The 27,535-nt window shown below is 45.5% G+C and overlaps 1 protein-coding gene across 1 annotated transcript in view; it reads right to left on the bottom strand.

The window, feature by feature from the left end:
* Nucleotides 1-27,535, bottom strand: part of MEGF11 (multiple EGF like domains 11) — a 196,104-nt gene that overhangs the window by 89,093 nt on the left and 79,476 nt on the right. Inside the window, exons 6-7 of the mRNA XM_066328204.1 lie at nucleotides 3,213-3,459; nucleotides 1,196-1,316 (exon numbers count right to left, since the gene is read on the bottom strand). Of these exons, the coding sequence (XP_066184301.1) occupies nucleotides 1,196-1,316; nucleotides 3,213-3,459 (368 nt within the window). The remainder of the gene's footprint in view (nucleotides 1-1,195; nucleotides 1,317-3,212; nucleotides 3,460-27,535) is intronic.

Raw genomic sequence — 27,535 nt, 5'->3', positions numbered from 1 at the left:
TGAATTGCTTCCCTGATGCTCCAGCACTCATGGAAAGAACTTTTTCTTTGCCACCACTGATTGCCAGCTGAGGGCAAGGGGCCATATTCACACTGCTGACAAGTTTTGCCTTTGTTATTGGAAATGAAATAACCCCATCACCACCTTTGCCATGATGGGTGGTGTTAGAGATTCCAGCTCTCCAGTTAGAGATATTTTCCACCAAAACTTATGGACAGCAATGTTCTCCCACGTTGCTGATGCACAGCAGCATCTCGCAGTTGGTACTTTTGAACTCAAAGCACTTGATGTGCAAATGGAAAGGAACATAAACCTGTCTCTCAGCTTTTGTATGTTTGAACAGGTTGAGGGTCCCCAGCAGAAGTCAGAGTTGTGTGATGATCTGCAGGGCCTTCCATATAAAAATAAAAATTCAGAGTACTTACATGCTTTAAAATCCAGCAACTTTGCCAAGAGACTAATTGTCAGATACAGGAAAAATGCCAGGAAATTTAGTACAGCTAAGAGGGATGAAGGCCTGTGAGACTTGGCACGCCCCAAGAGAGTTCATTATTGCATTATTGATAAAGTTGAGGACTTTGAAAATGCTTGGCCTTGCTTTCCTGACAGGAAGGATTAAAGGTTAGGGCAGTTGTCTCTCTGCAGTGCAAGCCCTGACACAAGCAAATCTCTGGCAATCAATGGCAGTGGTGCCTGAGCAAGGGCAGGCACTGAGCTGTGCCCTGGGCTCACTCTGCCCCCAGCCCGAGCCACCATTCCCCCAGCTCCTGCCCTGAAGGGGAACAGGACACTTGGTGCCTCTGACAGGCTTTGAGCTTTCTGTCCAGTGTCAGGGCACTGTCTAAGGCTGCAGGGAACATTCCAGGGAACTGGAGCTCACAGACGACTCTCCTGTCTCGTGGCATGCTGTTGTGTTTAAACTCTGTGATGGCACCCACCAGTCAGAGAATCACAGAACAGCTGAGGCTGGAACTGCCCTCCAGAATGATCAAATCCAACCATTCCCCCCGCAGTGTCAACCCCTGTCCCCAGTGCCACACCCACAGGCTTTTGGAACACCTGCAGGGGAGGCGGCAGGTCCCAAAGGGGTGGCCTGTGCACAGCCAGCAAAGGTGGTCCCAGCCTGGGGAGTGTTGGAGCCTGGCTGGCACACATCAGCTGGGACAGGGAACAGGAGAGGATGAGCAGTACCCACCATCCATCCAGCAGGACAGGAGCACTCCCCAGTGATGTGGTGACAAACTCCCCCGTTCTGGCAGGGGCAGCGCAGCTCGCACTGGGCTCCGTGGCTGCCGGGGGGACACAGCTCCTCACAGCTTTGGGGAGAGAGAACAAAACACAGAGATCGTCTGAAAGAGCTCACAGGAAACAGTGCAGGAGGAAAACCCACGACACGGGTCATCATGGGAGTCCTCATGCAAATACCAGAACGTCAGTAAGGCTCAGCTGGCACTGCTGATTAGCTGAGATTCCTTTCATTTCTGCTGGGGTTGTTTATGTGCCAGCCCTGCGAGGCTGATGCATGTGTGCAACCTTTCTGCATTTACCAAATCCCACCCATCTCAACAGGACAGCCCATAACCATTAAAATAGCCCAGGAAAATACGAGCTGCTGGATGAAGCCTTCAATGTGAATTATATGACACGGCAATAAAAGAAGCTGCAAACAGAATAAAGGGATGGGATTAAAACGCTGGAAATTTCTCCAGTCACTACTGAATGTTATCATTTGCAGTGTATAATGGACTGGCAGGGACTCAACATCATTTAAAGGCTATTTAAGCTCATTGAGTCTCTCTCAGTACTCGTGGGGGGCAATGTGAGGGTAATCCCTGCAAAGGCCAATGTCTTCTACATCTGCACCTGAGAGCTTTCAGCATCGAGGTCCTGAAACCACAGGATGTTTAACACCCCTTAACTGCCTGTCCTCTGATGAAGGTGTTCCTACAACACCAGGGGCTGGCCCTGCTGAGAACTGACACGCTGATGTCAAGGGGAGCACTCCCCAGAGGGAGCAGAGTCCTCAGCAGTGACTGCTCCCACGACTGAGGTCACAAGTCTAGGAGGAAATCAGGTACTAAATAAAATATTCACAAGGCCTATCACTTATTTATGAGGGTTAACCCTGTCCTTATTTTTTAGCTTCCCCTTCATGCAGGTCAACAAATAATAGACTGCAAAAGTATTAACTCACCTACAATAGATCTCCAACCAAATTCAGTGACTAAATTCTCCTTTCCCCTTAAATAATTCTGAAAAACATAATTACTTCTGAAACTACTGAAAGATCTCTAATGAGAACTGATGTTACACTGTGGGCAATTTTAAACAAGAAACTATTGCTTGCTGTCCTAAAATTAATATGCAGATTTTGTGAATCCTACTGGTAAACTTTCCGTGTGGTGGATGGGGATTTAGCTACATGATTCTCGTTAAAGTTAATAGGAGTCACACCGCTAAATCCCTGCTCTCTGTGCTTAAAATTTACCCCCTAGATACTAAGCTGATATAGTTAACAGCAATGCTTTCTCAGTTAGATTGAAAGTCAAATAAATTGGGGATGGAAAAGTCCCATTTGATGCTGCACTGGACTGCTAATGAGGAGAGAGTCCAACTGCTCATCAAAACTCCACTGTAATTTGGGTTGTATTCACATTCTGAAATTAGGAACAGGCAGAGTTGTTGTGCAAGTTGGAAAATATAAGTGATTTTTTAAAGCTTATTTTAGCATTATATTTTATTTAAATAGCATGGAATCATAGAACTCCAGAATGGTTTGGGTTGGAAGAGACACTGAAGCCAGATCCAACTCTCTGCCACGGGCAGGGACAAATTCCACTGTCCTGGGGTGCTTCAAACCATGTCCAACCTTGCTTTGGACACTTCCAGAGATGCAGGGTCAGGCACAGCTTCTCTGGGCACCCTGTGCCAGGCCCTCAGCATCCTCCCAGGGAACAATTCCAGTATCCCATCCAGCCCTGCCCTGTGGCCGTTTAAAGCCATCCCCACTGTGTCGCCGTCCAAAGCCCCTCTGCAGCTTTCGAAGGCTCCCTTCAGAGCCACAGGTACAACCAGCAGCAAGAACAGAGATTTCCCTCTGAGAAACCCCGCTCCCTGATGTCTCCAGAGGCCAGCCTGCAGCAGGGTGTAAACTCGTGCAGTTGTGATGGCGTTAGAGGCGGCCCAAGCCCAGCAGCTCCCGGCACACTTACAACACGCCGGTGTATCCCGGGGCGCAGTGGCACTCGCCGGTCTGGTGGTCGCAGGTGGCCCCGTGGTGGCACTGGCACTGGAAGTGGCAGCCCTTGCCGTAGGTGCCCGGCTCGCAGAGCTCCTCGCAGCGCCAGCCGCGGAAGCCGTCGGCGCACACGCAGGCGCCCGTGATGGGGTTGCAGAGCGCTTCGTTCTGGCACTGGCAGCGGTTGCTGCAGTGGGGCCCCCAGTGCTCGCTGTCACAGCCTGCGGACACACACACGGAGTTACCCAGGCGGGGACACGGGGACGCCTCAGCACAGAGCCTTCCAAAGGCACTCCTGTCCCCAGACTGTCCCCCCTGAGCCGGGTTTAACATCTGCCCGCATCCCGCCCCAGCCGCAGCATCCGCTGCCCCGACCCATCCTCAACAACTTCCCACCCATCCTCAACAACTTCCCACCCCAGAGCCAGCTTCAACAACTTCCCACCCCAGACCATCTCCAACAACTTCCCACCCCAGACCCATCTTAAACTTCCCACCCCAGACCAATCTCCAACAACTTCCCACCCCAGACCAATCTCCAACAACTTCCCACCCCAGACCAATCTCCAACAACTTCCCACCCCAGATCAATCTCCAACAACTTCCCACCCCAGACCCATCTTCAACTTCCCACCCCAGACCATCTCCAACATATTCCCACTCCAGACCAATATCTAACAACTTCCCACCCCAGACCCATCTTCAGCTTCCCACCCCAGATCAATCTCCAACAACTTCCCACTCCAGACTAATCTCCAACTTCCCACCCCAGACCATCTCCAACATATTCCCACTCCAGACCAATATCTAACAACTTCCCACCCCAGACCAATCTCCAACAACTTCCCACCCCAGAGCCAGCTTCAGCATCTGCTGCCCCAACCCAGGTTCAACATCTTCCCCCAGACCCCCCCAGGTTGAGCATCAGCCCCCCAGCCCAGCTTTAGGGTGCAAGGACACAGTGGCATCACTGTTGATGACTTGTTTAACATCTTATTGGATCAGGCCCGAAATCTTTTAATATCCTGTTTCTTAGTGCTTTTAGATTGCTGGAAGGAATGAATTTATAGCGGAATTAGATGCAGAGGGTCACATCCTGCCTGCAGTGCACTTAATGGCAGGTGGTGTTGTCAAGCAAATCCTGTCGATTTAATAATGTCATCAAATATTGTTTTTGTTATGTTCCCATAAGATAACATACAAGATAATCTAAAGAAAACTTTCTCTTTAGTGTTGTTTGTTTCCAGGTTTATTTATTTATTTACTTCCTGACTTTTGTTGTCTGGACTAAATAGATGGGAGGAAAGAAAATAACACATCCTGAGGCTGCCCAGGCTCAGGGATGAAGGTATGGAGTGAATATATCAGGTAATTCCTGGGCTAATAAGAGCAACACAGAAGGACCTCAAACCCTCTGGCCACTGATGGACAGGAGGATCCCTAAGGAACGCATTAAGGCCCAGGGAGAACCCTTCATGTGACAATCCTGCCTGATCCCCTCTCTTTTGAAGAGCATGTGGAGGATGGGAGAGGGAAATCAGCCTTGCAGGAACAGTTTATCCTGATTTGCCATCGAAACAGCACCTGAACAACACCTCTCTGAGCTGCACGCACTGAACGGAGCTCAAGCAAACACCTGAGGTCAAGGTTTCCTCAGCCAAAAGTCAGCAGGAAAACAAAGGATTTCTTCAGCAGCCCTACCCTCCACTTAGCAGCCTTTCACCATAGCTGTGGCACGGATGAAGAAAATCCTCATCCTCTTCAGGAGAGGCAAGTGGGAAAGGCACAGTTACGGTGTCCTTTCCAGGTACAGCTGGCTGTGCTCAGAGCTGGTTTCAATCTGAGCACCAACCCTGGTGCCAGTGGTGTAAACCCCACCGCCAGGCAGGCAGGAGAGTGGAATCCCAGCAACGGGGCTGTCCTCACAAACTCTCTATTTGCAAACATGGAAACTAATCCCAGGTGACACACTCTGCTTCCCAGCCCTGGATCTGTTGCCAGGATTAGCGAGGTAAATGTAAAGCTCACTTAAGCCTACTGCTTTTGTCCTAGAAATTTCATAGCCCTCTCCCTCTACAGTACTTGGCTATAAACCCACGCTGGAAAACTGCCTCTATCCATAATTTTGGCAATATTTTTATTTATTATCCTTCATTTTGAGAAAGAGGATACTCATTGATCAGTGTGAAGCTATCCAGCAGGAAAAGAAGACAGCTCTTAGTTAATTTGCACTGCTGATTACCAGTTTACAAATTTGTGTTTCTTGAGCAAGTGCTAAAGCCGAAATAAACCCCCAGAAGACAATGCCAAGGTCTCCAAAAGATCTGCAGGGTATTAGAGGATGCAGGGGCAGAGGTTTTGTGTCCTGCAGGGAGCAGAGCACACCGTGTACCCCTGTGAATGAATCCCACTCGTGCCTCATCCAGATCGTTTATTGCTTTGCCTCACTTCCCCCCCAGCTGTAAACAGGGATGATAGTTCCTCTCCAACACCACTGGGAGCCAGGCAAACAAAATCTTACTCTTTATAAGACTTAAATTATTACTGAGAATCTGTGGGAAGAGATGATCTATCTTTATTTCACACAGACACTTGCTAAGGCTGTGTGAGCCTTCTGGGGCAGGGAGCAAAGCTGCTGGAGCTGCTGGAGTTCCCCAGCAATTTCCATTGCAGAAACACTGATTTGTTTTCTGCACAACTTCAACATCAAGGGATGCAGCTCTGCACCTCCGTAAAGGGCACAAATGTGAACCACCCAAGCACAGCTGATGTCCCTCAGCACAGGGAAAGTGGAGTTCAGGGATCAAACTGCACCTTGTGTGCTCTGGGGATTGATTCCTGCCTTCCCACACCTCACATCAGAGCCCTGACTGCAGACTGCGGCTGCTTCTGAGTTAATACAGCTCCAGTTGCAATTAATTTCCCTAATATGAATAAATAACACTCATTAGAAGATATGATTCTATCCTTGCTTTTTCATGCCTCAGGTGGGTGCTCCTAGTATCTGATTTACTCTGCTGGGTCTGTGTTTTTGAAAGAAAGTGGGGAAAAAAGAAAACCATTTGTAGCAAGGGAAAATCATTTCCCATCATTAGTTCAAGAATCTCATTTCCACTGTAATGTGCCTGCCCCAAACACAGCTCCTTTTCTGGAAGTCCATCCTGTTTGAACACTTATTTACAATCAGTATTTGGTCACAAACTTGCTTCCCCCTCCCCCCGGGGCAAATTTCACCCCACAATCTCACCAAAGGGAATTGAGTGAAATTTGTTAGCAACGTGTCAGTGTAAAATTTGGATAACAAAAGTTCATCCTCACCCGATTTTACACTGCAGTAACATCACATGAAAATAAGACCTTTGCTGCTCAAAGTTTAGCAGCTCCTGTTGGTTTTCTTTTCCCCTTTCCTCTCAGTCCCATATTGCAGTGACTCCAGTGACTCCAGTGACTGCGGAGTCATTTCGTTGGAACATGATGTGATCTTTATATAATGATATAATGATAACTCTGAGATCTGCATTGTGGGCACTTCTGTACCTTTACCAAGGTAGATACAGGGATGATAAGCTAAAATCCAAGTAATTATTCATACAATTAACTCCACTGAGCTCAGCAGGCTCACTTGGGTGTGAGATTACTTGAGTGTGTAACTGGCTACAGGACTGGCATTCAGTAGCTCCTGGTAGAAAATTATAAAACAGAAGAAACAAAAGACTCCAGCAACCAAAAGGTATTTTTCTTCTATACATCAGTGTGCCAAATGCTGGCTGGTGTGTGACAGTGACTCCAGGCTCTGGGACAGAGACAGAGAGCAGAGCAGGCTCAGAGCCATGGGATCCTGCTGCACTTTGGGATCAGCAGCCAGTTCTCTCATGGGCAAAGAGAGACCATTTAAAACCCCAGCCCCAGCCTAGCACAGGCTGATCCTGCTCTTGTTGATTGCCTCAGTGTGTTACTGTAATAGAGATAAATAATAACAGCAACAACGTGTGAACAGAGAGCTGATTAAAGCTCACACGAGCGCTCCGCCGTAAATGCAGATGCCATTAAAAATGTCCAAATGATACAGGGACTTTAACCAGACTATCAATAAGGAAAGCAACCTGGGAGAGGTGATGTCAGGGAGGTACAAATGCTCCCCTTAGCTGCATGTGGGGATGTCAATACCGTGAGGGATGAGTCTGAAGCAGCCCCTGTTCTCCTGGGAGATGCTGCACTGAAGGGAGCTGCTTCAGCATTTCAGGTCCGTGCCCACATTCCCTGGGAAACGTGCTAACCTCCTCACTTCTTCACTCTTGGAAATATGGCTGGAGATGAACTGTGAGCAGTAAAAATGAACGTGGCTCTGTGAGGGATGAGGCTGGGTGTCTAAGCACAGTCACACTGGTGTGCACAGGTGCTGGGACAGGGGAAGGAGTCACCCCTTGGAGGAGACTGCTCAGAGCAGCACCAAGCTTTTTCCTCTTTTTGCCATCCCCACTCCCACACTGAAACCTCAATTCCTTCCTGAAGTGAGGGCTAATTCTTGCAGGCTCTGCATGAAGAATAATCAAATCACAGAATTGTTAAGGCTGGAAAAGACCTCAAGATCACCAAGCCCAACTTCAAACTGAACACCCCCTGTGCCTACTAAACCATATCATGAAGTGACATCTGCTTGTTTTTGAACCCTTCCAGGGCTGGTGACTCCACCACTTCCCTGGGGAGCCTGTGGCAGTGCTTAACCACCCCTGCAGTGAGGAAATGCTTCTGCTGTGGCCGTGCTGGCATCCTGTTCCCAGCTGTGTCCTGGTAAATAACGCTGGGGACACGGGCTGATGATCCCTGGAGGAATGAGCAGGGAATTGCTGTGCTCCCAGTCCATGGAGACACCCAGTGCCCAGTGCAGCAGCACAAGTCAGACCCAATGAAGCAAACACAGGAGTTTGATAAGGTAAGAGATGAATAAAAGGACTCCCAAAGGAGGGGTGACATTTATGGAGTGACTTATCCCAACGAGAGAGAGTCAAAAGCTCTGTTCCAGGGCTTTTCCATCACTGCACACACACTATTAATATGAAATTCTATCTGTCACAGCAGCACCACAACCTGTGCTCTCAAGGTCTGAGTTTATTCTGTTCTCATCAGCATCAGCCTCCCTGTGGCTCTTTTATAGCCGGGGACCTGTTCTGTATTGCAGGTCTGCAGAGTCAGAGGGATGTTCACAAACACCCTGCACAAGGCACAGCCGAAAAAACCCCAGCTTCTCATTGCCTTGGCCCAAGAACTCAGGACCATATTGAGCTCATGGAGAACTTCAATTAATTCACACTTCAAAGAAGCTTTCTACAAATTTGCTAAAGCACAGAACGTGCTCATTTTCAATAATCGATATTCTGGAATATTTCCAAATTCAGTTTGTAATGTTTAAATGAGATACCAGCCCTTAAAAGTGCAAACAGGAAGTAAAATTAACTTATTAAATCTAGGAGGACATGGTTTAAGAGAGATTATCTTAGAATTTACTTTGAAATTAGGACTAGATTCTCCTCTTAATGTAACTGTACTGTTGTAAAATGATTCTATGCATACAAATTGAGGTGAAATGTGGACTTAGCTCTGGGTGGTTTTGGGGTTTTTTTTTGTCTAATAAAGTTTTAGAATCAGATGGTTGACCCACCTAATGCAAAGCAGGCAAAGAAACAGCAAAAACATACACCAGACTGCAATGAAGGCAAATGTGACATAACCAATTAGGTTTTTATTCCCTGCACTTTATTCAGCAGCAGAATTAGAGCCCTGTGTTGAGCTGTGTCTGCTCCCTGCACACACATGACTCCTTTAGGGACAGTTCAACACCTTTGCTGGCAAAGGCCAAGGAATAGGTTTGGAAAAGGTCCTTAAAGAGGGAATTCCCCTGCAATGACCTTTCCCAGCACTTTGTGTTGGGTCTGAGCAGTGCTGGGCCCCTCAAGTGACACCAACACACTGCTAAAGGCATCAGCCAGGTCACTGACAAATCACCTGCTGATCTGCTGGATTATTCTAACCCAAAAAACCTGTCTCATAACACTGATCACCCTTGGAACATCTAACCCGTGTTAATAACACTCAGAATAACTCAGATTTTCAGAAGTGCCCTTCAAAAATGTTCTTTCAAATTCTAATTCCATGAGTTCACCAGCTGGGACACCTTCCACTGCCCCACAGCCGGGCTGTGCTCACATGTCCCCAGTGGAAATTCCCCTGCACTCAATCAAACGATAAAAAATGCAATTTACAGACATTTAGTGGCACCCCTGGATAACTCATTCCCTACTTTCCTCAAAGATTCCAACTGTATTAAAAGCAATCTGAAATTAAAGGCTCCAGGGCCTTAGCAGGGCTCCTGTTAAAATTTTTCCTGCTCAGTCTCTGTGCAGTAGGTGGGGGAAGGTGACAGCCCTGTGCTCCCAGTCCATCACCCACTCTGTCCCTGCTCTGTCCCTGCTGATCAACATCAGCCTGGAGAGATTTTTTTCTTATTCTTCATTTGCTTTCATTTGTTTCCCCAAAGCAAACAGGGAGCATCCCATGTAAATAAGACATTTGACTCATGGAGTTGGTGTCACAAAAATAAAATGTCAGATTAAAGGCTGGAAGGACAGCAGTAATTCAGTACTTGAGCCTGTGAATGATGATATTTTCTTTAATTATGTGAGCACAGGGTATCCTGGCACTTCCTGACTTCTGAGCTTGTAGTTTTGCAGCCTTAAGGTTCCCAAACCTGGATTCCTTTTATCTCCAAAGCCAGATTGTCAGGCACAGCTCACACATTATAATGAAGAAAATGCCAGTCTCGGTGTTTACAACTCTAAGACTGCCCAGAGAATGTATTTAGCATATGTAAATATGCATTTGTGTATCCACCCCAAAGGAAAACCCCAGGGGTTAATCTGAGGGTGGCAGAACTTACAATCAGTCTCGTCCTCCCAGTTCATGGATCAGTCTTCATCAGGTAGAAATGGCAAGTTGGGGAGGGAACATCAGCTGATTTTCCCCAAAATTAATAAATTATTACTCACAGGCAGAAATCAATCTCATTTTGTGAGATTTTATTTAGGGCTTGGGTTTGTTTTTTTTTTTCTTTCTTAAGGAGAGGAGAACAGATTTTCATCCTTCAAGGAAGATTTTGCTGATTCTCCCTGAAGTTCCTGTTCTGAATCAGATACTGAACATGTGGCTGATTTGGGCCCTGATTTAATCTTGGATGATGAGCTCATTAGTCACTGACTCTCCAACATGTGGAGCCTAACTCAGGCTCAGCACTTTAGAGACCCTGCAGTTTATTTAGGATCCTCTGAGGAAACATTTGCTTTGCAAGGTAATTCTTGTTTAAAGAACATTCCTGTGGTATTCTGTGGAATGCTTACAACAGTTACCTAGCTGGAGGTTTGTCTGTTGGATAAATGAAAACAAAATCCCTCCAAGTCAAAGAAAAGTTAAGTATTTGGATGTCAGCCTCATCAAATCCTGTAATGAACTCAATAAATTTTGGAAGCAGCAAAAAGGAAGAAAGAACTTCTACTCCTGACAGATCTCGAAGTGTGGTGCTTACAGAATTTCTACTATGAGCTATTTTGACAGATGCTTCAAAAGAAGTGAAAATTAGAACATTAAAAAAACCCTGAGAATATTTCCTATTTCTTTTTGCAGAAATTACTGCTCTGTTTAATGAGCCTTTAACTCTACTGACACTCTGGATCTTACAAGGAGTTTAAAATCATGAAACGCTTCATAAGGGAGTGACAACATTCTATACAACACCGGCAGCTTGTCTTCTCATTATAATTTTTGTGGAGAAGATGCTGCCTTCTCTAAAATGTGGTGGTTTTATTTTTTTTAGTGTCATATTAATGGGAGGCAAAGTCTGTTCTTTAATTAGAATTTTACTGTGGTGAATTAAAAAATACATGGGCAGAGTATCAAGAGTCTAATAAAACTAAATGAAGATACTCTCTTTCCTCTGTATGAAACCCAGCAGTCTTTGCTCTGGCAAAACTTCCATCAATACTTCATTATTATTGTCTAGGACAGGCTTGTAATAATAATATCTGCAAGTAACTTACACACAAATTCTGTCTTCCAACTGGGTAAAACATTCTCCCTCTCAACATCTGTAATGGACTTCAGATGTTTTCATTGACTAGGTAATGAAATTTTCTGGTAATGCCTCTGCATAGAAGTAAAATCAGTTTTGCCTGCAAGAAGGGGTAGAAATACACTGGATATGCCTAAAACAGTGCAGGACAGGGATAAGGAGGAGCTGCAGCCTTCAAGAAATTCCTGCTGGAGGAGCTCAGGGTGGTGGCAGGAGAGAGGCCTCTGACCCCAGAGATTCAGAGCTGCTGACACAACAGCAGTGCCTGGTGTGGAAAAGCCTCATGCAATATCCACATGGGCTTCCTCCTCCTCTGAGTGATCTAAATGAACAACCGAGGCAGCGAAGTTCCCCGTGGTTCAGCAATTCCAGCTGACTTTGGGGCAGTTTGGAGCAGACCCACAGAACCCCTGGGAGCTGCAGGAGGCTGCCCAGGCTGGATCTCCTTCAGTCACATCCTCCCCCAGCTCCTGCAGCTGGGCAGGACAACTTCATCCTCCACCTGGGGAATCCAGCATGTGGAAAACAGCCTGGTCCAAGGCCTGCAGTCACCTTTGTACCCCGTGTGAATGCAGAGGGCGGGACAGGACCAGCCCTGCCTGCCCAAGCTCTGGAGAGCAGCTCAGCTCCTTGTTTTTCACAGTGCATAAACCCCTCCTTGTGGAAGGTCACCCTGCTGATGTTTTGCCAGATAGGCAATATCTGCTTATTTGCAGTTAAAGCAGTGCTTAAAGGAGAAAAGCTTCCTGTCACTACAGCAAGGGGTAGAGAATGTTCCTCCTTGTCCTTCCCACACGGGGATGTGTCCCTTCTCTTGCAGCTGCTGAGCAAAGGGAGCAGAATTGAGATCTGGGTTGGCCGAGCAGTGGACAAAATCAAGACATGGATATGGAAGAAATGCTGCTTCAAATTGTGCCATAAAGTTTCCCCTTCAAGGGGATGGATAAGCACATCCCTCATGCATAACGTAACTCGCAGCCCTGACTCATCAGTCATTTTTAAGATGGTCAATAAGCAATTTATTTTATTGTGTTGGTATTGAAACACGAAGTAAACACTGTGGATCAGGGTATTTGTTTTATTTCCAACAGTGTAGCTGGAGAGTAAAAAGAACCACTTATTCTCTTTGCTACAATTCCCTCCTAATGACTAATCAGAGAATCCTGGAATGGTTTGGGTAGGAAGGGACCTTAAAGAACCTGCTCCTTCCCCTGCCATGGCAGGGACACCTTCCACTGTCCCAGGCTGCTCCAAGCCCTGTTAAACCTGCCCTTGGACACTCCCAAGGATCCAGGGGCAGCCACAGCTGCTCTGGGCACCCTGTGCCAGGTCCTCCCCACCCTCACAGGGCAGAATTCCTTCCTACCATCTAAGCAAAATCTCTCCTCTTTTAGTTTGAAACCTCTCCCCCTTGTCCTGTCACTGGGTCACCTGTGCACTGCTCCTCAGCCAAATAATATTAGCTGAAAGGATGTTCTGCCCCAGCACCTGAATCTAGGAAAAATCTTATCTTTTCTAGTGCCTTACAGACATTCAGAGAGAATTAGAGCAGCAAAAAGCCCAATGGCCTTTGAAAAAGGGGTGTCTTTTATATCTAAAACAGTTCAAAGGCTTGCAAAAAGCTGTGTGCAGGTATCCACACCAGCTACTTGCTGTTCTCTTTTCTTCTAGGCATACTTGAACCTTCACATGGCTCTTTAATGTTACCCAATGTCTTCAAGATACCTTAAATACACTGCTGTCTTTCTCTTATAAACCATTAATAGTAATGTCCCTTTCAGGCACAGAAAAAGAAACAGTTTTGTGAAAAAGTCTTGCCCTGTGTGACCCTGTAAAAACTGGAACATTCAAGACTCAGCACAGCCTCTGCAAAACCTTTCTGATATTTACCAACAGAAAACAGCAAGTCTGAAACTACTGATGGGGGAAAAAAAAGGAAAAATCCTGAAATACTAGAATATTACACTCTCTTTTCACATCACTCAAGAATGGAGATGTTAGATGTGCTTTTAATAAAGAGATGATCATGAGGCAGACAAATACTGCAGAGCTAAAATATCAGGAGCCAAAGCCTGCAAGTCCCTGGGTGTGTTGGAAAGGCAGAGGACACAGAGCCCAGCATCAGAAAGATTCCAGTGTCTCTAGAGCAGCTCCTCAGACTGCACCACTGCTGCAGCTCTCCTGCACCACTTCTTTAGGATGCAAATGCTGAGAGAGCAGAGCAGCCTCAGCCAGCAGAGCACCAGCCCCGAGTGCTGAGCAGAACGCTCAGGCACCTCTGCCTGTGTCCTGCAGCTTCCTCTGCCCACCGCTGGGGCCTGGGTGTCCTTCTGGAGAGCCAGGCAGGAGGAGAGAGTCTTGTCTCATAAATTATTGAGATGGGATGTCTAAACCTTGGTATTTTATTTTGACTTCCCAACATGTTCCAATGTTGTTCACAGAAGCGTAAATTAATGCCAATTTCTAAAGCAGAACTTGCTCTAAACTGGGAAGTGAAACTTTTTTTGTTATGATGTTAAAAACAGACAATTCTTAAACTGTTTTACATTCTGAAAAACAGGCTGATCAAAACTGTTCATGCTCACAATCAGTTATGGGTGTACTGAGCTGAAATGTTTTGACAAAATCCCAGCCATATGGAAGCCGGTGCTTTCGGAACAGTTTCCCCATTGTGGATTCCTGCATTAAGCCATCAAGTGTCAGGGAGGCAGAAACACTAAATCATCACTCCACACGTTTTTCCTCACTGTTTACAAACAACCTGTTTGTGCCTGCAGCATTATCCGTGGGTCAGCCTCACAGAGACCAGGAAAATCCACGCTGCAGCTCCACTTCCCAGGCTCAAGGTGTGAGTCCTGGGGGTTCAGCTGCACTCTGAGGAACTGTGGAACAACTTCACCCCTGGATTAATTGAATTTCTCTCTTTTTTAATGACAAGGAAAAAGCAAAATAGTCACATGTGACATCCTGGCTGGATGGCAGCAGGGAAGTGAACAGGGCTTTGCTGGAAGAGAGCACAGCACCTGTGCATTAAAAGGTTTTAAATTTTAAGGTTCAGATCTCTACATTCTCCTGTGGCAGTGGAGATGTGCCTTAAAAAAGATCACAGGGAAAAAGAGGTCGTCTGATGAGACCATCAGCTAAATTGTCAGTGGCCATGCTGCACGGTGCCATCAGCAGCACCTCAGGCTCACCCCAGTGCCCTTTGCAGCCAGGGAATTTCTTCCCATCATCTGTAATCATCTCTGATAAGGGCTGGCCTCTGTGGGTTAAGTGAGTGCCATCTGGAAAATGACACTGATTCCACAACTTGGCCGATTCCTTGGCTTGGAAAGGTGGCCTGTTCCCTGCAGAACGTCTGAGCAGAGCTAACGCCAAACCCCCCAAATATTAAATCATGGATGAGCAGGAGGCAGGAGCCCACAGCAGGAACCACCCAGGGAGATGCTGGATCTTCCTGATGTCTGTGAGGATGGGGACTGGATTTAGGAATGCTGCTGACACACATGCACAAATCTGATGACACAGGAAATTAGCATCCGTTCCTCTCCCCCTGCTTCAGAAGAATTTACTAAATATAGCTCACTCTTTAAATATTAAGGATATCTGCAGAATGTTGTTGTTTTTGAAAGGGTTCTTTCCTGACTGGATTTTCCTCATCAGGCTTAGTAATCAAGTCGTTTTATTTGGAATGGATAATTATTAGTTGGGTGATTAATTATTCAGAGTACCTTACTAAATAAAATTCAGGATATGCTGGTGTAATAAAAAGAGTGACAATATGCAACTGTTTGGGTTCTAAACTGTGCAATAAGCTCAGAACATGTAGGGTCTGTAGGTATGTAAATGTGGTTTTGCACATTTAATAGAATTGCCTCCATCACCAGAGCCCCAAACAAAAACTGATTGATTCTCAGAGTCCATCTATGAGCTGGGAAATGTATTTAATGCCCATCTCATAGAAGGGAAACTGAGATAATCAAATTACATTAAACTACAAAACTCTCCAGAAAGGAAGTGGTGGCACTGAGATAGGACAACTCCAAGATCTAAAGTGTGAATTTATGCTCTAAGTACCTTATAGTGTGTTTTTTCACTACATTTATAAGCCTGTGCTGAATTAAACAGATGAAAAATGACTCTTTAATGTATACAGAGATTAATTCATAAAGTATTTTTCTGTTTCTCATCAACAGGAGTGTTTAAAAGGTGGAAAGTTGGGACAAAGAGCATTCCTGGGATGCAAACTGCAGTGGGATGTGGCTGGTGCAGGACTTGGACATCCTGGGGAAGGGACCCAGCCTCTCCATCCTGCTCAGCCAGTGCTGGGACACTGAGTGACACTTCTGGGGTTCTCCTGCCTGGATTTCCAGGTCCCACAGCTCCACTACTCTCTTTTAGGAAGTCTGGGATTCTCCAGGTTTGTTTCTGTCCGTTTGCCTCCATCCCCATTAACCCTGTTTCTGACAGACCCTTGTGCTGATCTTCTCCCTCCCTTGGTCTCTAACAAACCAAACCCAAATGACACAATATTTCCTGCAAAATTTTCCACAGACCGTGCTGGGACCTGGTAGGTTTTGTTTCCCTGCTGATTGCCAAAGTAGCACAATTGGAATTTTTGCAAGGCAAGGGATCCAAAAGGCAGTAAAACTCCAAAGACAGGGACTGCTGGAGCTTCTTCAAGTATTTGTTAATTAAAATTGTTACAAGTAAATGAGTTAAGTTCATATTGCACCAGAAGGACTTGCCCTTACAGAGACCTCACAGCCAGCAAATGTAAATTCTTTATTGTTCTGCAACTCTCTTCAATGCAGACTCCTCTGTTTGGCACATCCTTAATTTCTGTCACACTTAAAGAATTCTGACATTTTCTGTCAGGGAGCTGGTGTAAAACTTGAAGAAGGCTTAAAAAAACCTCTACTGTTGACTCATTTCACTCATTCCTAGGCAGATCTGAGAGAAGGAAGATTGAAAGCAACATTATAAGCTCAAGAATTATCCTGACTCTTGAAAGGCACACAGAAAATTAAACTGGGGGATCAGGATCAAGGTAGTGGAAATTACTGGGTCTCTGCACTTAAAAGCTGAAGAAGGTGACTTCCCACTGAGACTTGAGAACACAGGTGCACATAATTTTAAAAATCTGCATTTTTAACCTTTTAAATTTGCTAGAAAAGCAAGGAAATTGTTGAGAAACTGCAGTAAACATGGCAATTCAATCAGCTCCTTCCAGAGTCTATCTCCCAACTTTGTGATTCCTGAGCCCAGCAGGTCAGGGGATCATGGAATGACTCCTTGCAATGGAGCTGGAGCAACACAGCAACACTTTTTTAACAACTGCATAAAAAACAAATCTCTTAAATCCCAGCTGTGGTGGCTGTGGCCACCAATGTCATTGTTGGAACCAATGTCCTGTCCCCTGCTCCTCACCAGCAATGCAAGAGGAGCTGTGTAAAGAGCTAAAGCCAACTTTCTAACAGCAGTCTGGGAAAAGATTCAATTTTTCTGACTTTGGTACCAGTTTCTGTACATTTTTAAAAGCAGGGCTCTACGATCAACAATTTACAGGTGATAACAATATTTTTTTTCAAGTTTTTAAGCTTGTCAGAGGTGAACACAGATTTCTAGATGTTACTTTTCCTTGAATCCGCCAAAAGACTTCAGGCTTATTCTTAGACCCATGGACTTAAAAATAATTATAACCTCATCATGCAAATACTGTGAATTTCATTAAAAATCAAAACACCACTTGACTGCCAAGAAACAACAAGCACTTCTATGCATAAGCTGACTAATTCCATCTTCAAAGCTTCAGAAAAAACCAGTAATTGTATCTCATCATGGCTACACCTTGAGAGATAACCTTGCACCGGCTCCTGCCTGCCCTGCAGTTTCCGAGGAGCCACTGATGACTGTTTACATCTCACTTATGGCAACAGGACCCACGGTGGAGCAGGGCCACAGCAGTGACATGTGACAAATGCTGTGACAAAGATTTATAAAGCAGAGATTCTAATTACATCCCCCATCCCCAGCCCAGTGAAAGGAAAGCGAAAGGCGCTGCTCCTTTCCCCAAGTGTAGCTTTTATAACCTGATTTCTCCTCAGATTTGGCCTGGCAACAGAGCACCGAGCTGCTGCCCACAGAATCCTGCCAGGTGGGATCTTAGTAAAAAAAAAAAAAAAAAAGATTTGAAGCTGTCGATCCAAGTCTTTGTTTTCCAAGTCTCAATTATGGGAGCATTTTTCCTTGTGGGAGGTTTTTATTACTTCCCATTGGGAGCACAACTCACCCTGAGCATAGCTGCCAGCATTCTCCTCTCAGCTTCTGACTGCTCGAGTACATCCACCTTATTTTACACTATTTCCACGAGGGCTGTAAAGTTCTTTATTGATGCCCAGGTTTTTACGGCTTAATTTGAAGGTACTCAACAGTTGTGCTCAGATGTAGTGGATGGATCCTCCTGCTTCCATATGTTCTCCATTGTCAGGGAGGTCCAAAGTGGCAGCTTGCTGAGCCCGCCGGAGACGTGGCCATAAGTCTTTGGAATTGGGACTTTTAACAACTCTGCTTTTCCTGATTCTTGTACAAACCACTCAATCTGTCCTGGCTTTTAAACTACAGACGGTTTTATTTGCTCTTACTTCTGACTGGTCTTGGAAATACACGTCAATGAAATACTGTTATTGTAAAACACCTTAAAAAACAGGTTTAGGACTAGAAAAGCTCTATGAACGAGATCATAAACTCCTGCAATGGTTTGGGTTGGAAGGGAGCTTGGAGATCATCCATCCCCAGCCAGGGGCAGGGACACCTCCCAGTGTCCCAGGGACACCTCCCAGTGTCCCAGGCTGTTCCAAGCCCCATCCAGCCTGGCCTTGGGCATTCCAGGGATCCAGGGGCAGCCACAGCTGCTCTGGGCACCCTGTGCCAGGGCCTCAGCACCCTTACAGGGAACAATTCCTGCCCAATGTCCCACCCAGCCCTGCCCTCTGGCAGTGGGGGCCATTCCCTGTGTCCTGTCCCTCCATCCCTTGTCCCCAGTCCCTCTCCAGCTCTCCTGGAGCCCCTTTAGGCCCTGGAAGGGGCTCTGAGCTCTCCCTGGAGCTTTCACTTCTCCTGGCTGAACAGCACAGTCCCAGTTTCCCACCAATGATTACTAAAAGAGCGTTATGTTAACCAGCACCAGCAGTGACCCGTCACACATTGACCCAGAACAGTTGTCCTTTCTGCCCTCCCATCTTTCATAGGTGTGAAAGCTCAGAGAAAATATTTGGCTTTGGTTGAGCAAAACACAGAAGTATGAAGGTCCTCAGTAATCCTGCACTTTCCTGCTTTCATGTGTGCAAGAGGAACGGGGAGGGGAGAAAACAAAGCATGGAAATTATTGGACAGAAAAAGGGAAACCACTAAGAGTAGGAGGAAACAAGGAGAAAAAGTATGTAGGAAAAGAACACTGAGTGAAAAGAAGGAAAAAAAAAAAACAAAACCAACCCAACTACACAAAATCCTGAAGAAACAGAGAGGAAAATAAAGAGCTGAATGAAAGGCCACATGAATTCCTGCTGTCCCTGCCCTGGTGTCCCACATAAAGTGTCCCTGAAAATAATGAAGGTCACCAGCACATTATAGGAAGTAGCCAGCAATGAGAGGCCCATTAGAACCAGCACAGAAATGATCAATTTGTTTATCCTTGTTATCTGAAAACAGAAAACAACTTGGGAAGGGGATGAGTTCATCTTGCTCCCCAAGGCTTTTGCTCCCCAGCTGCTTCCCCTCCCCATGGCCACGCACATGACTCCTGCTTTTTACTCCTGGATAGGCAGGGAATAATGACTAACTGCAATAAATAAAGAGCTGCTTCTTGCACACACAACATCTCCTCTCTGATTTCCTGGGAGCTGCATTAGCAGGGTTTATAAGTCAATTTTTAAAACTCAGGACAGCATTAAAAAACTGACAAATGCCACTTGGTCACGTCCCTGTTGTCACAGTTATTGAGGCCTCTGGAGAGAGTGTCAAAGAAATAAAGCAAATTTCTTTTTTTGCTTAATTTGTGTCAATTGATTTCCTATTTTTAATTAATAATTCTAATTATGATGCAGCAAATTTACCCAACAGACACAACTGGTTTAATCAGCATGTATTGATTGTAACAGTAGAATTATCCCAGTGTTCCTGACACCATTGATTTTCTGTTGTGTGACTGTAAGAAAACAGCAGCTGGACAGACTCTGGTGTCAGCTCACGGTGCTGATGATCCCTGAGCTATGAATTGGTGCTCCTGACCTGACAAATAAAAACACAGACATTATCTACTGTTTCAGCACTCCAGAGGAGGAATCTGGTGGTTAAGGTATGGCACAAATAAGGGGTTTAGTCATAGCAGGAACAGCAGGAATGTGAAGGTGGGAGACAATGATTTGAGGCAAAAAGGCAGCAGTTCAAAAAGTTCTTGTAAAACTGAGCTAAATAATTTGCTGCAAGTTCCTAATTTTCCTCATTTTGGACAGCCCCAAAACATCCCTTTAAGCACATGCTTGAATATTTGGCAGGAAGAATTTAGGATATTATTGGGCCTGAGTCTTACATTTTTTGTAGAATCACAGAATTGGAGAATGGTTTGGGTTGGAAGGGACCTTAAAGATCATCCAGTGCCACCCCTGCCATGGCCAGGGACACCTTCCACTGTCCCAGGCTGCTCCAAGCCCATCCAGCCTGGCCTTGGGCAATTCCAGAGATCCAGGGACAGCCCCAGCTGCTCTGGGAAAATGTGCCAGGGCCTCCCCACCCTCACAGGGAACAATTTCCTCCCAAAATCTAATCCAAACCTCCTCTCAGTTTGAATTTTCAGTCTTGTTTCATTTTTCCCCTATTTTTTCTCCATAGCTCCCTTCTGAAGGTGCTCCCAGGGGCTGTAGAGTGTCCAGGCCATCAGCACCTGGTACAGCCTGGCCCCTCTCAAATGTCACTGCTGTCCCCAGCTTCTCCAGAAGCAGAGCACTGGGCTGAGAAAAGAAAGGGAATTTACAGAAAAGGAACAGTGCGACCTAAACTACTGTTTAGCCCTTCTGCTGGAGTCACTGAGATTTCTGCAATTTTCTGCTCATCAAATTCTGCAGAAATTATATTAAAAGCCCCTTGGAGCAGCACAGAGGATTTTGATCCATTTGCAGTTTGAACACTTCAAGTCTGAAAGTGTACAAAAGCTTTGCAGGAAAAGGTGGGTTTGAAGTGACCCTCTGGAACCAAGACGTTCCCAGGTTTGTGAGGAAAAATGATGAGATCTGAAGGCTGAGCCAAAACCAGTGCAGAGGGGAGAAGAAAAGCCAAGATGGATGGTAGTGCCTCAGTGTGGGAAGGCAGAGACATCCCACGTTCCCAGAGGGACAGAGGGCAGAGATTCCTTTACCTGAGCTGCAGCCTGGGAATGGGACCAGCCTCTGGCAGAGGTGTGAAAGGGAAAAGCCGATTTGTTTCCTTGCAGAGTCAATCACAGTGCAGCACAAGATAATTCCCCAAGTTTCCCCTCATTTGCTCTCCCACAATAGCTGACAATACGAGCACATTTAGCAGAAAAGCTGCCGTGGTGGAGGGGAAATCACGAGTAATAGAAAAATTATCATTTTTCCTGGAGCTGTTAATTCATATTAAACATTTTCAGTTCTGCTTACTCAAACTATAATGTGTCAGGAATAAACATGTGATTATACTAGTTAGCTTTTTGGCTAAAATATTTGGAACAGTAAAATTGATAGATAATTACAGTAACAATTATTTGTTCCCTGCCAAACCTGCACTAAGGCATGTCTGCCTGCAGACTTATGCCTTTTTAAGCACAAAAAGATAAGCAGTACACATCATACACTTTGCATAATGAAAAAAGATATCCTATGGCCAGCGTTTCAGAAGTGGAAACAGACTGTGGTTTGATTCAAACCATATCTATTTATGTAAAATGGGATTTTAATTGGAGCTACTTATCCCCGTGATACAAATGAGGTAATGAAAAATGATTGATGCACTCGGGTAATTATTGTTATAGCACCTTGCAAACTACAACAAAAAAACTTTCATGTACATAATGGCTGTTTAAATTTTAATAAGCTACAGAACTGCTTGTCAGTAGGCAAAATATTAATGCTACATTTTGAACAATATTTATATTTAAATACAAACAATATTTAACAAAAAAATCAGAATACATGAGAAAAGCTGGGCGGGTTTGTTTAAGTGATGAATAGATTTATTTAGGAAACATATGGAAGGAAGTAAAAAAAATGCATTAACTAGTTATTTTTCACACTGGGGCCATCCAAAGATGATACAGCACAAACTCCCTGTCTCACAAAGGAGGCAGTGAGTGTGATGGTGCAGATATATCGGGTCTCAGAAGAGTCACTGTTGCTGCTTCTCCATTTCTACCTAACAGCAAAGGTTAAGAGTGCAAAGCCAGTTTCTGTTCATTATTATACAGCATGAATAGCAATATAAATTCTTAATAATTGTTATACCTAGGGGGGAAGTAAAGCAATTCTGCTCATTTAAATGAAATGAAAGCTGAGCACTCCAGCCATCCTTCCCCTCTGCAGCCACGGAACTCTGCCCCAGCAGCACGTGAGGCTGCTCCTGCTCTCTCCATCACAGACTTTCTGCAATCCTGAACGAGGCTCAGAGAGGCCCGTGCAGAGCACAGGACTCTGCAGAGAGCAAGTGCAGGAGTCCTGTTAGAGAGAAGTCTTCTGCAGACAAAAAAACTGCAGCAAAGAGTCTGTCTATACAATCAACTCCTGTGTCATTTGTCAGGGAAGGGAGGTCTACGTTAGCCTGAAAAAAATGCCAAGAAGCTGCTTGTAAGAGAAGAGGGTATTGAATAACAGACCAAAGCAATCAAGACCTTCTCTGGTTATAATCTCATTTGTGCATTGACAGTATTTCAGTCAATAGCCTGTCATGCACTAGCCAAGAGTTGTATTGCAAAAATGTTTGGGCCATCATCTCAAATTTCATAGCTGGTGCCCTACAAGGTCAGAGAGTGGAATCATTACTCTTAATAGGGTGAGTGATCAAGCCATAAATCCAGCAAAATCAAATTTTACTTTGGTGTTTCATATAAAGAAAAAGAATAAAACTTCCAAAACATTAAATTTTTTTATATCATCATTTCAAGCCACTAGATCCCATTGCATCAGGAAAATCAGAGGCCTCTGCATATAAAGCACGCTCTCACTTTCATTGGAATCCATCACAAGTTCTCACTCTCTCTTTCAGAGAAATAAGGTATTATCACACAATCACAAATGGTTTGGGCTGGAAGGGAGCTTGGAGATCATCCCATTCCACCCCCTGCCATGGCAGGGACACCTCCCACTGTCCCAGGCTGCTCCAAGCCCTGTCCAGCTTGGATCCAGGGATCCCTGGGCACCCTGTGCCAGGGCCTGCCCACCCTCACAGGGAACAATTCCTTCCTAACACCCCATCTAAATCTCTCTCATTTTTAGTTTAAAACTAGTCTCCCTCGTCCTCTCATCATCTATCAGTGTAAAAAGTGACTTTTTCCTCTTTTATAACCCTCTTAAAGGTTTCAGTGCAGTCTCCCCAGAACCTTCTCCCCTCCAGGCTGAAGGGGAACAATCAGGATGGGAAGGAGATATTTCATAATTCTGGATGCAGATTATCACGTTCTGGGTGCTCCTTTTGGACCAAGGAAATGCAAAGCAGAACAGGGAGCTTGGCACATCCTCCCTCACTCCAGCAGCTGCAGTTCCATCCCTGCAGTGGGGAGCTTTCCTGCAAATAAACACCTTCATGGAGTGGGGTCAGCACGTAGGATCAGCCAGACTCCGTCACTGCAAAGTTTCTTTTGTTTCCTGGGCCTCCCAGTGAACCTGACTCAGGTACAAAACCCCAGCTGAAGCCCTCAGATCGTGGCATTTGGGTTGGTTTGTGTCAGTGGAATGAAGGGAGAGTGCTGCTGTTGACTAGAGGCAGGAGCAGTTGGGTTAAACCACGACAGCATCACTGCACTGCTCATTTTTGTATCGCATTGCAGCTCCAGAATATAATTGAACTGTTTGGCTTTTGAGTGCCTTTTCATTGGAAATGCAATATTAATGAACCCTACTGAGCTTCCCCAAACAATAACAGGGATATGAATAAAAAATTACCCCTAACTGTCCTGATTCTACATGAACCTTCCTAACCTAGCTATATTTAACACCAAAAAAAAGGGGGAAAGTACCCAAAGTAGAAGACATTGAGGAATTGTGAAACATGGATCAAGGGCATTTTGCTAAATCCCTGATTTGATCAGTTCAGGTTATGTCCCTCTCATATGCCAGTAATCACCTGGATAGAGGGTTTAGCAACTAACTCTAATTATAGAGATGTTGAGCGGTGATTTTTTAAAACTGAGAGTTAAGCTGAGAAGAGCTTCTTGACTAGAAGCCAGTGTGCTCAATCAATTAAATTATCATAAGAGAAGAAGAATCAGACCAAGGGGGAATGCGGATGTGGATGTGAGGCTGATCATTAGCACAACTGAACTGTCACCTCGGTGTAGGCTGGAATGTGGCCATAGCAGGAGATTGATGGATGAATTTTGCTCAGCAGAGAACAGCCCACAGTGAATTGCTGATAAGATCTGAAAATAAATCTTACACTGTTACAAGGCAAGGTGGAACTGCAGCCTCTGCAGCCTTGCTGTGGCTCACAGGCTGAGCAGCTCCTGCTGTCTGCCTGCTCCCAGGGGCCTTCCCTGGGCTGAAGGAGGTTCTTCTCCCTATGTCATGGGACGTTGTACCCATGAGGTGTCACACAGCAGCTCATTAACGCTGGAAGTGGATGAGCTTGGAAAGATTTGGATGGGCTTGTGTGACTCAGAGACGCAGGTTTTCCCTGTAAGTCCTGTTTTTCTAGATGACAACTTCATGTCTGCCTATTAGAGGAAGGAGGGTCTGACTGGAACCACAGCAATCCAAAGCCAAAAGGCAATGTGGGATGGTTTCTGGGCTCATGGAGGGATTATTGGCCTGCAGAGTACCTGTGAAGAGGGGATGGATGTCAGACAGCTCACTGAGAAAGGTTTCTTTGCTGCATTCAGCTATTTTAGTCCTCGCTGTTCAGGGAACTTTGCTTTAAGCTCCCTCAGTAGAAGGAGAGACAAAGACTGATCTTGCCATTTAGAGCCAAAACTTAGACAGTGGGAAATTCACAGTGAATTCATTAGGTGCCCACAGAGCCCTCAGAAAGAGGAGGCCTGAGCTGCTGTCACGATCCCCTGGCTTGCAAGCTACAGCAATGTGACTCTGGAATCAGCAGTCAGGGTATAAATCATCAGAAGATGTGAACTTCCTTCATTCCTCGCTTAGGAAGTTTGTGCTGTAAGAGATGTGAGGCTCATTCCTGTCACACCTCCAAGGGAATGGCTTTACAAATGATTATAAATATCATTATTTAACTCCCGTGGGAGCTCAAAGGCTCCCAGATCTGCACTATTCTGAAAAGATATGAGTTGTGTGTGAGACTCAAAATGTCTTGTTTTGATACTTTACTGCAAGTAGATGTTTTTGGAACACAACATCCAAATAGAGAGACTTTATTCCCAAAATTGTATCCTAGATAAGATCCACGCTGGCTGATTTCTGTCTGGCTTGGACAAAGCTCCCACATCCCTCTTAATAGTCCAGAGCACTCTAATTAAGACTGTGGGTAGTGAGTTGCCTTTTTATAGCAGGTGAAGTCCATAAAGCAAAGCCATTTCTACAGCTGCCCACTAAACCTCACACCCCTTTAAGGGCATGGTGAGATCTTTCCCAAAGCTTCCTAATATTTCTGTTCCAAGGGTTTTTAGTGTCAGTGACAGATGGCCAACTGAGAGCACAAAGAAGAGCAGCTCTTAACTTATCCATGAAGTTTGAGCTGGCACAAGGAGAAGCATAAAAATCCTCATAGTTACATGTCTCCCTGAAGGATGAAGGTTTCCATTCCTCGGTGTCCTAAAGCCACAGGGAAAGGGAAGGCTTTGTGGCAAGCAGGGCTGCAAAGCCCAGTATAAACCTCACTAAATAAATCAAAATCTTCCCACTGACCTAAGATGACTCTCTGTTAAAACAGAAACACTGAACTGAATTCAGATCCACGGAAATGAGGTGCCAATTGTTTTTATTTCTGGAAATAACCCAGGGCTCCCTTCTGCACTTCTGGGGTCTTCAAGCCTTTGAGGCTCCTCTCATGCTGCCCTCTCACCCCTGAGCTACCTCATCAGCAGGAAAGGGATCGCATTTGCTGCTTCTCTCCTCTCTGCTCTGGGCTCTGCCGCAGCAGCAGAGGCTCTTGGCAGCGGGCAGGCAGCAGGTGTGCAGAGTGCTGCTCTCCTCCTCCTCCTCCTCAGCCTCATTAGCTCCAGCTCCAGCGGGAGAACTCCCGGGAACGGGCTGGGCTCAGCCTGGGGCTGCCCCAGCGCTCCTCTGGCGTGGCCAGGGTTTGTCCCTGCGGGATGTGGCAGCGCTGCCTTCCAGGGCCATGGAATTCCCAGTTAACCTCAACTGGGGCACAAAATCACCCGGCCCAAGGACAAAGCTCCTGTTTCCTTGGATTCTTAACTTGGCAAGCTCTGTCATCTCCTGCCTGACATGCAGATCATTCCGTTCCCAGAGCCTTCACTGCCTACTGAAACCAGCTCAGCTCCTTGCAGGGAATAGGAGAATCTCGGAAATTATAGAAAGGCTTGGGCTGGAAAGGACGGAATGGTTTGGGTTCACAGGGACCTTAAACATTGTCTCGTTCCAATCCCCTGCCGTGGGCAGGGATGGCAATGATATGGACATCAATTTCAGCCTTCCTCCAGAAATGCTGAAATAATTTGTCAGCTGGTTTCGATGGCTCTGTGTGAACGCTCTGTGCCCATCAGCACTCACCACTCTGCCAGTTCTTCTGTCATTCACAAATTTTCGCTGCAGAGATTCCATATTTACTCCTAGATCAGTAATGTAAATATTGATAGGAGTAAGTGGAATAGCAGAAACCCACCAGAAATACATTTGCTGTTTATTCCACATTGACAGCTGCTTTTTGAGATCTGTCATTTAGTTTTTATTCAATTATTAATGTATGTTGTTGATAATTGTATAGTGCTGATTTTTTAATCAGAATATCCTTCAGTACTGAATCAAAGATGTCACAAAAATTTATTTTATTTGCACAGCTACTCTAATAGAACTTGCAACTAAATCTGCGATCTCATCAAAACAGAACAAAATCAGGTTTGTGTAGAATGAACAATTTCTTGTGAAATGCTAAACCTTATTTTATTCTTTTGATTTTTCATTGACTGAAGCTGAATAGCCCCATAACTTCTTGGTTTTCCTGCTGAAGGGAGCGACATCTTTTCCAAAATCTGCACAGGATTGTGAAAACATTCAACTTTCACTTTGGTTCTTCTTAAAAGACATTTCATAGAATTTACTTGAAGAGATTTTTGAGAACTTGCAACCAAGGCACCCAGAAGAGCGCCTTGGCTGCTGGGCTGGCACAGCAGGAAAGCCCAGGGGGAAGAAGGAATGTCTGAGTCATCCTCCAAACTCCCTTCTGCAGGTCTCCAGCACAAATCAGAGAGCAGCAGGGAGTTGTTCCCAGGCTGCTCCAGCTCAGGCAGGATTGATTTCAAGCTGCAGGACGTTCCAGAGGCTCTGCAGAGGGCAGCTCAGGAGGGACAGGGACCCTCCTCTGCTGCCAGGGCAGGGAATGTGGATGTGTTGGATTCTGAGCATGAGCAGCCAAGCAGCTTTGGCTTCTCTCCCCTGCTCCCTTCACTCTTATCCTGCTCACAAAGGAATATGATTAAGATGTGAGTTGTTTAGATCCATTTTTAATATCTCCTGATCAAAAGTGGGAGCTTAAGGAGCATGTAAGGAAAACGACTTTGATATTAAAGAGACAGAAAGAAGAACAAATAGTTTAATTTGCTTCTTGTCTTTCTTGGCTTGGGAATTTGAAGCAGATGTTCATATGCGAGCACAAAAAACCCAGATTCCATCCAAGTCTGAGCACAAATTGCCTGGATCAGAGGGAAGATGTCTGGAGAGGGATACACCAGGGTGCTGCCTGCAGGGAGGGTGCAGGGATGGCACAGGCAAGGACCCCTGTGAATGGTCTGAATTCTGGGAGCAAAAAATGAG

This window comes from Sylvia atricapilla, chromosome 13, assembly GCF_009819655.1.
Source record: "Sylvia atricapilla isolate bSylAtr1 chromosome 13, bSylAtr1.pri, whole genome shotgun sequence".
Lineage (NCBI taxonomy): Eukaryota > Metazoa > Chordata > Aves > Passeriformes > Sylviidae > Sylvia > Sylvia atricapilla.
Note: the sequence above shows the minus strand (reverse complement) of the source record. Positions and strands in the feature narration are given on the sequence as shown.